At 36.8% G+C, this 9,432-nt stretch overlaps 1 protein-coding gene across 2 annotated transcripts in view; it reads right to left on the bottom strand.

Moving 5' to 3' along the window:
• The window catches only part of CHUK (conserved helix-loop-helix ubiquitous kinase), a 43,330-nt gene that overhangs the window by 16,413 nt on the left and 17,485 nt on the right, over nucleotides 1-9,432 (bottom strand). For both annotated transcript variants that reach the window (XM_010859531.1, XM_010859530.1), the window contains exons 11-16: nucleotides 8,952-9,054; nucleotides 6,284-6,407; nucleotides 5,728-5,879; nucleotides 4,075-4,136; nucleotides 2,718-2,827; nucleotides 1,776-1,825 (exon numbers count right to left, since the gene is read on the bottom strand). In XM_010859531.1, the coding sequence (XP_010857833.1) occupies nucleotides 1,776-1,825; nucleotides 2,718-2,827; nucleotides 4,075-4,136; nucleotides 5,728-5,879; nucleotides 6,284-6,407; nucleotides 8,952-9,054 (601 nt within the window). The remainder of the gene's footprint in view (nucleotides 1-1,775; nucleotides 1,826-2,717; nucleotides 2,828-4,074; nucleotides 4,137-5,727; nucleotides 5,880-6,283; nucleotides 6,408-8,951; nucleotides 9,055-9,432) is intronic.

Raw genomic sequence — 9,432 nt, 5'->3', positions numbered from 1 at the left:
TATTTTGGGGGGCTCCAAAATCACCATAGATGGTGACTGCAGCCATAATATTAAAAGATGCTTGCTCCCTGGAAGAAAAATTATGACCAACCTAGACACCTTATTAAAAAGCAGAGACATCACTTTGCCAACAAAGGTCCGTCTAGTCAAAGCTGTGGTTTTTCCAGTAGTCATGCACAGATGTGAGAGTTGGACTGTGAAGAAGGCTGAGCACCAAAGAATTGATTCTTTTGAACTGTGGTGTTGGAGAAGACTCTTGAGAGTCCTCTGGACTGAAAGGAGATCCAACCAGTCCATCCTAAAGGAGATCAGTTCTGAATATTCATTGGAAGGACTGATGCTAAAGCTGAAACTCTAATACTTTGGCCACCTGATGTGAAGAACTGACTCATTTGAAAAGACCCTGATGCTGGAAAAGATCGAAGGCGGGAGGAGAAGGGGACGACAGAGGATGAGACGGTTGGATGGCATCACTGACTCAATGGACCTGAGTTTAAGTAAACTCCGGGAGTTGGTGATGGACAGGGAGGCCTGGAATGCTGTAGTCCATGGTGTCGCAAAGAATCAGACATGACTGAGCGACTGAACTGAACACACATATATGGAATATAGAAAGATGGTACTGAAAAACCTATTTACAAAGCAGCAAGGAGACACAGACATTATGAACAGACTTATGGACATGGCTAGGTTGGCCGGGGGGATGCGGAGAAGGAGTGGGTGGGAGGTATGGAGAGAGTAACATGGAAACTTTTGAACTGTGGTGTCAGAGAAGACTCTTGAGAGTCCCTTGGACTGCAAGAAGATCCAACCAGTCCATTCTGAAGGAGATCAGCCCTGGGATTTCTTTGGAAGGAATGGTGCTAAAGCTGAAACTCCAGTACTTTGGCCACCTCATGTGAAGAGTTGACTCATTGGAAAAGACTGATGCTGGGAGGGATTGGGGGCAGGAGGAGAAGGGGACGACACAGAGGATGAGATGGCTGGATAGCATCACTGACTCGATGGACGTGAGTCTCAGTGAACTCCGGGAGTTGGTGATGGATAGGGAGGCCTGGCGTGCTGCGATTCATGGGGTCGCAAAAAGTCGGACACAACTGAGCGGCTGATCTGATCTGATATGTAAAATAGATAACCAATGGGAATTTGCTGTATGACTCAGGAACTCAAACCAGAGCTCGGTAACAACCTAGAGAGGTTGGATGGGGAGGGAGGTGGGAGGGATGTTCAAGTGGGAGGGCACATGGGTAAGCCTATGGCTGTTTCATGTTAATGTTTGGCAGAAACCAATGCAATACTGTAAAGCAATTATCCTTCAATTAAAAATAAATATATTAAAAAAATTTTTTTCTATTTCAAACTTTATTACTTTGCCTTCCTAATTTCTTAAATTCTCACAGACTTAAATGCTGTTGTACCATAAACATCTCAATGTGAAGTTGAAGTGTCAGTTGCTCAATCATGTCCTACTCTGCCACCCCATGGACTGTAGCCTGCCAGGCTCCTCTGTCCATGGAATTCTCCAGGCAAGAATACTGGAGTGGTTTGTCACTCCCTTCTCCAGGGGAACTTTGTGACCCAGGGACTGAACACAGGTCTCCTGCATTGCAGGCAGATTCTTTACCAACTGAGCCACTAGGGAAGCCCCTAAACATCTCAATGGCAATACCAAAACTGGAATTTATTCTGTGGCTTGCTTAAAATCCAGTTTCACAGATTTGTTAAGCTAGTGATGGTTTCCTAAAATGCCTCTGTATACTGTGAAAGTGTCTTACCTGACGGTCTGTGCTTTAACTGCTTATATAGATCAATTGCACGCTGTTCCCTATGAAAAAGAAAACATGTTTCTAAAAGTGAAGATAGTTTAATGACTTTAATAATTTCCAACTTGAACAATATTATTTGAATAGAGTAATGACCCCATTTTCAAGTAATTATATATTGCCAATGAATATTTTACAGGGTGTTTCACTGGGTAATAAGCAAGATCTTAAGATGCAAAGTTTAATATACTAAGTATCTGCTCTGATATTGCCAATGAATATTTTACAGGGTGTTTCACTGGGTAATAAGTAAGATCTTAAGATGCAAAGTTTAATATACTAAGTATCTGCTCTGATCTACCATCATTTATATAGTATTTCTGCACCAGAAACACTTAAATGGAAAAAAATTATGTCCTGTGACTAAAGAAAAAAAATCTGAAGTTTCTAATCCAAACACTTAGGAAGTTAACCTTATTTAGCGAATTTAATAAATGATACCTTCCTTAAACCAGAAGTGTGGTAAGTAGGGAAATAGTCTGCAACTTAAAATACTTGAAAAATTACTAACACTCACATGAAAAGATGCTTCGATTTAAAAAGCAAAGGTCATGGAAAAGAATTTGAAAAAGAATAGGTGTATATATATACGGCTGAGTCCCTTCGCTACATACTTGAAACTATCGCAACATTGGTAATCAACTATAATATAACCCCAATATAAAATAAAAAGATTTTTAAAAATAAATAAATAGTAAATGTCAACCTGAAGAGTTATTGCCAAAATTTCCTGTGATTAGGAAAAAACTTCCTTTTTAAATATGATGCCAATTTATTTGTGGAAAGAAAAACTATAGAAAAGAACCACATATAATCTTCCAGAAATACAATCAAAGAATAATCTGCTACCAAAAATTACAGACACCAACACTAAGAACATGACTTCACCCTTACAGAGATTCCATCAAGTCTCCCTGACGTCGTCCGTAGGGGCTCTTCTGTAGCTCCATGATTTCAGTGTGCAGGGACATGATTTGATCCTCCAGGTATCCAATGACACCCACCTAAAATATGATGAAACACAAAAGAAGTGACAGGCTCACCACCACACAACACAAGGAACTCAGAGAATGACTTCTTACAGTAACAGAGCAAAGCGACTGAATGTAAAACACTGATTTTGTTCAAGCCTTTTTGTCTCTCAGATTATGACATGTAACTTTCACATGAGAACCAACTTATTTCAGCCTTCTCTCCTGACAACAGTACACTACTAGCATTTTCTTTCTCCTCCTGAGAAGGAAAAAGACAGAAGTGTCACTAATAAGTAAAAGTGACCATCAATACCACTGCATCTCAGTTCTACAATTTTCAGTGTCATTTGTGCCCAACTTGAATAAAGACGCAGAAAGATAAAAACACTGGATTTCCCAACCCAGGATACCAACTGCCACACTCATTCCTCAGGAAGTGCTGGCATCAAGGAGAGCAACAATTTAGTGGGACCACAGACAGATGTACCAGGTAAAGAAGGAATCTGCCACATACAGTGTGACCATAAAAAATTTATCATCCAAACCAGCATAATTTTGAGAGTATTGATAATAAGAGCTTCCCTGATAGCTCAGTTGGTAAAGAATCTGCCTGCAATGCAGGAGACCCTGGTTCAATTCCTGGGTGGGAAAATCCCCTGGAGAAGGGATAGGTTACCCACTCCAGTATTCTTGGGCTTCCTTTGTGGTTCACCTGGCAAAGAATCCTCCTGCAATGTGGGAGACCTGGGTTCGATCCCTGGGTTGGGAAGATCCCCTGGAGAAGGGAAAGGCTACCCACTCCAGTATTCTGGCCTGGAGAATTCCATGGACTGTATAGTCCAGGGGTCACAAAGAGTCAGACACAACTGAGCGTTTTTCACTTAACTAACTTAACTAATTGATAATTAAGGCAAGAGAGGTAAACTGAAACTGTCCCGAGTAAACCAGGATATCCAGCCGTCCTATCAAAACCAGTCTTAAAAATATCAGTCATAACTACCATTTCACTCCCACTTAAATATGTATAACCCCACTAAAAAAGGTACAGTCCCCATAATATAACATGGAAACTGAGGCTCAGTGAGGCTTCATTTTAGTCGCATTTACCCAAAGCTCTTGTTTTTATCCACTGTGGTACTTCCCTCTATATACACATACTAGGTATCTGTCTGACATTCAGGAATGATATGAGAAATACTCTACAAACCAAAACCAAAGAATTTCTAAGGGAGACCTCAGGGGTTAATAAGCACACAGAATAAGCTCAGTGATTTTACCTCAGCATAGTGGATAGCCTTTTCTTCCATTTCTTTCCATGCTTTTAACATTTTTTCTGAGGCTAAAAAAAAAGTCTTAATTGGTCATCTCAGAAATAGCCATAGGTTCAATATTGACCTCCCCATCTCCTTGCCATATCAACATCAAAAACAGAGTTATGAGTTGAATTATTCCCCCAAAAGATGGTGAAGCCCTAACCTTGTACTTCAGAATTTGACCTTATTTGGAAATAGCGTCAGGTGCAAATAGCTAAATTAAGGTTGAGTCTTAACCTAGTATGACTAGTGTCCTTTTAAGAAAAGAAGAAGAAACACAGCAACAGACATATGAACGGGAAAGCTCCATTTCACAACAGAGGCAGAGACTAAAGCGCCACAGCTGCAAGCCAATGAATGCCAAAGACTGCCGGCAAGCACCAGAAGAGTCTAAGGAAGGATTCTCCTCCTTAGGTTCCAGAGAGAGCATGGCCCTGACAACACATCGGTTTTGGACTTTAAGCCTCTGAAGCTATGAGGTAATAAATTTCTATTGTTTTAAGCCACCCAGTTCACAGCAATTTGTTATGGCAACCCTGGGAAACTAACACAGATGACTTTCTCTTAACAAAAAAATTTTTTTTAAGTAATACATGAACATGATATTTAAAAAAAATCAAACACTATATAGGGATATAAGAAGTCTCCTCCCCCCCCACTTTCCACCTTTTGCAATCCCAATGCTAATCATTTCTTACAGACACATCTCCTTTTCTCCCATAAAAAGAATCATCTCTATATACTTTTCCTTCCTTGCTTTTTTCTCCAATTTAAAACATTGCTGCCTTAAAGATCAAGTGATCTTTTAATATCAGCACACATAGGTCTACCTCACTCTTTTTAAACAGTAGTCTAAGATATACAACTTAACAAGATAAGTCAAAGATAATCTGATGAAATAACTATGTTTTGCCATTCATCAGAATGCCTATAATACACAAACAGAAATAAAACATCAATCATAGAACCAGCTTTGGTGAGAAAACTTATTTACCCAGCTGGATACTATTGATCATTTACTTCTGAAACATACACACCTTGCTCAAGTATACAAACAGAAATGCTGAAGGCAACTCTTTTGGTTTATTATTTGAATTTTAACTCTACTTTTTACATTTCCTTAGTACATCTGAAGGAAGATAAGCTTAGAATTAAATACCAAAAAATTGGAGGCTATGTGCAATAAAAAACAGCGGGACTCCGCAGTAGGTTGTTTAGAAATTAAAAAAAAAAAACCTCGAATTGCGTGTATTATTATTTATAGAAGGATAAGTAATTTAAGACATCCCAGGCTAAGAAGTCACCCTAATACAGACTTTGTATCTACTTTATAAATGAGGTTTGACAATCAAATTCTTAAATCATTTTGCATTTTTCTAAAGGTGAACAATTTTAGTCCAATTGTGGGGGTGAGGGGTGGGTAAAGCTGTTCAACTAAAGATTATAAAAATATATATATATATTCAAACCAAATACAGTTTACAATGATATGAGATGTCCTATCTTTTGTTCTAATATGAATGCAAGTGAAACAACTGGCTAACAGGTAAGAAGTTAACACAGCAGATGGCTTCAAGAGACAAGACACTTGTTTCAAATACATTATCCAACACTTACATATCCCGTAAGTCATCTGCTCACTATATCTTTCCAAGTCAAGCTGAATGCTTTTGTGAAAAAACTCCAATTTAGCTTTCAGTTGCTGAGATGCTGAGATCAAAGTGTTTTTCATTTTTGTCAAGTTAGTATTATATCTAAGAAGACTTAACCTAAACCACAGCAAGAAAAAAACAAGATATAAGCATTTTAGAGACACTGGACAAAAGTTTAAAAACTCAAACTGCCATAAGCCCAAAGCGTATGTTTCTATTAGCAATCTATGAGAAATAGCTGATCTCTAAAATCTGATCTCTAAAGAATTTCTGCTTGTGATACTCTATGATAAAACAATCTTCTTATACTAGGACCATTCAGGAACTACTGTCAGTCTATTGCAACTGGATGGTTTCAGACTGTTAATAAGAATTCTACATGCCTGATCAGAATATTACGTTGCAAATTGGCCCAGTAATATATTTTTACATGGGATACTGACTAGTGAAAAGTAGCAAAATTTAATTCTTGAGCATGAATGCACATGACACTGTGCCTATAAACAAGAGAATTCACTTACATGGCTGCTCTCTGTCCCTGGAAGAGCCTGCTGTAGTCTTCCTTCAGCCCAGACACATAGTGTACTGCTTCCGCCCATACTTTACGCAGCTGGATAATTGGAAGCTGTATTTTGCTGTCCTGTACTATGTGTAAGAAGATGGGGGAAAGGAGAGGGGAATTACTTTTTAAGATTCTAGTGTTCATTTATTATTCTTTGTGATTTTCTGTCCATACAAATATCATTCCTATAGATGCTAGAAACCAGATGCTAGAAAGAACCACTTGTTATAGTTCCATTCAGTCAGTGTAACTTTATTGAACACCTGCACACGTACTTGAGCCCTGTTCCAGATACAAGGGGAAATAAAAATGAAGACATAATTACTACATAATCACAAAGCTTACAATTATTCCTGTATCGGTCTTTTTCTTCCTTGTTTCTCTCCAATCTGGAATCCTCTTTTTTTTTTTTCCTCTCCAATAATCCAAATTCTTTATTCCTTTGAAGTTCTAAACTAAGTCCCAAGTACTCCACAATCTGCTATAATCTTTTTTGCTTCTGAATAACAAACTTCATCTCTTGAACTACCAACCCAGCTTCAGAAAAACACACTGGGTAAATATGCCTTTAAAAAAGATATGCCTTTCTCAATGTAAGACTTATGAAATTATCTATTTATGATAATCTCTTTTCTTTGGCAAAGGGGATGTTTCTTTCTAAAACCATGGCAGGTAGGTATTAAGTTCAATGAAATTTCATTTTAACATTATAAAATTCTCCAAGATTGAAGAGAGATTCATCTCATACTTTAAGGTGGTGATTATATTCCATTATTCTTTTCCAATGAAAATCTTCAGAGAAAGGGTGCTACACTAGGTTTCACATTGAGAAAACACATTATCTGAAACAGATGTCAAACAAATAAAGCTGTGTATCTGGAAAAATCTTTGCCTCCCCTAATAATGATAAATAGCCTCAACTAACTTCTCTTCTATTTTTATATACCCACACTTAATCCTGAGGCTTCCTCTGACAGACCAAACAAACAAAACAAAATAAAAACTCACACACTTAAAAAAAATAGTCTGGGGGAAGTGAGTCTAGAACAAAATTATATACTTAAAAAAAAAAGTCTGAAAGTGCCCAAAAATGATACCCCATAGCAGGAAGCATACCAAGTATCCAAATTTTTATTTCTAACGCTGTTCTCAATTAAAGGAACCAGGGCTCCTTGGAGAAATGGCCAATTCTAGGACTATGGTAGAAAATTTAAAAGATGGGCCTGGAATACTACATGGTACCAAAAAGTAAGGAAATGCTTAAAAAAACAAAAGCAAAAACAAAAACACCCTCACTAATGGGTCAAGTAGAAGAGGCATAGGAAATCAACTGAAAGAGCTTCTAAGGTAAGCTGCAACAATTTGAATAACAAAATAAACTAGTATTGGATTATAATCTATAATATAAAATAAATATCCATGAATTCAGATTTATATGATAAATGATTAAATAAATTAATAAATGGGAGAGAAGAGATAATCCATGTAAGCAGAAGCATTTTCAATAAATTATATAGATATTCTACCCTGAAGGAGGAGGCATATAACTCTACTCCTTAAGTGTGGATTCTTGCATAGTGATTTCCTTCCACAGAGTATGGAAAGGAGGAGAGGGTGAGACTAAACTTTGCACTGAAGAAAGCTGACTACTTCAGCCATGTGAGCAAGGTAACACTACAGTCATTAATCATGTTTACAGTATGTGCCCTTTATATAATGTTTCCAAAATGGTACTTGAATTCTTTGATCTTTCTCTCAAAAACCCATTATCCTAGCCTAGTCATAAGAAAAAAAAATCAGGCAAATTGCAACAGAGGGGCATCCTACAACATATTTGATCTCAAGGTCATCAAAAATAAGGAAAATCTGAAAAACTGCAGACAGGACAAATGTAACGTGGTATTCTGGATGGGATTCTGGAACAGAAAAAGGACACCAGATAAAAATTAAAAGAAATCTGAATAAAGTATGAACTCTGGTTAATAATAATCTATTGGTTCATTAGTTGTAACAAAATACCATAATAACGTAAGATGTTAACAACAGGGGAAACTATATGCGTAGGGGAATAACATAAGAACTCTGTCCTATCTGCTCAATTTTTCTATAAATCTAGAACTTTTTTTTTTAAACTAATGAAAAGGAAAGATTACATAATTTCAGCCCTTGTGACCAATTTTGTCCTTGATTTTATAATATGCTTGTTTTTAGTTTAGGGTAGATAGAAATTAACCACTTAACTTCTTTAGTAGAAAACATTAATTCTCTGAGGAAAAATGAAATCATTTGAACATTAAGTAGTATTCATAGGATAAAATGAAGTATTTGAACATGCTTAAGTAGTGAAGAAGAAACTAAAAAGTGGCTTAATTAATAGTGAAGATTCAGTTTTTCATGTGAGAGTCATATTCATAGGAAAGTCATCTTCTGCCAAATGAGGGGTCTGGTGGTGATTTAAAATCTACCTCTTTACCTTCCAAACCATACAAACCCATCTTTTAGCACATATAGAATCCTGAAGTATGACACAGAACAGAAACACCAAAGAACCATTTCTACTAATCATGTCGTGTCAAAATTATATTACTTCAGGTTTAAAGCTTAGTCAGTAAATGAACTATACTTACCAATATAATTTACACAGTCAGATAAACTTCTGGAAGCAAATGGTCCTTCATATACAGTCTTACTTTTATCAAACAAATAAACCATATAGCTATCACAGCCCCTCTGAAAAAAAAAAAAACCCAACAATTAAGAAGAAAAGATTCTTGAAAATTCTAGGTTCTCTAAGTACCTAACCACCAAATTTCTTACTTTGAAATGCCAACAGAGAAGTCAAGTTCATTAGCATACATCTCACAGACTTAAGGTCTAAATTTTTATTTGAGAAATATAAGTAACAGCAGTATGGACTAGAGTGAAAACAGTCACCAGACCCAAAAGGACAAAAGCAAAAAGTTACAACAACATACAATGGGAATACTTTTTCAGTAATCAAAAGGAATGAAGTAATGAATGAAATCTCAAAAACATAACAGTAAGTGAAAGAAATGAGACACAAGAGATTATATGATTCCACTTGTACGAAATGTTCAGAAAAGGCAA

Source organism: Bison bison, unplaced genomic scaffold (genome assembly GCF_000754665.1).
Source record: "Bison bison bison isolate TAMUID 2011002044 unplaced genomic scaffold, Bison_UMD1.0 scf7180017864456, whole genome shotgun sequence".
Taxonomy (NCBI): Eukaryota; Metazoa; Chordata; class Mammalia; order Artiodactyla; family Bovidae; genus Bison; species Bison bison.
This window is presented reverse-complemented; position numbering and strand designations above follow the sequence as displayed.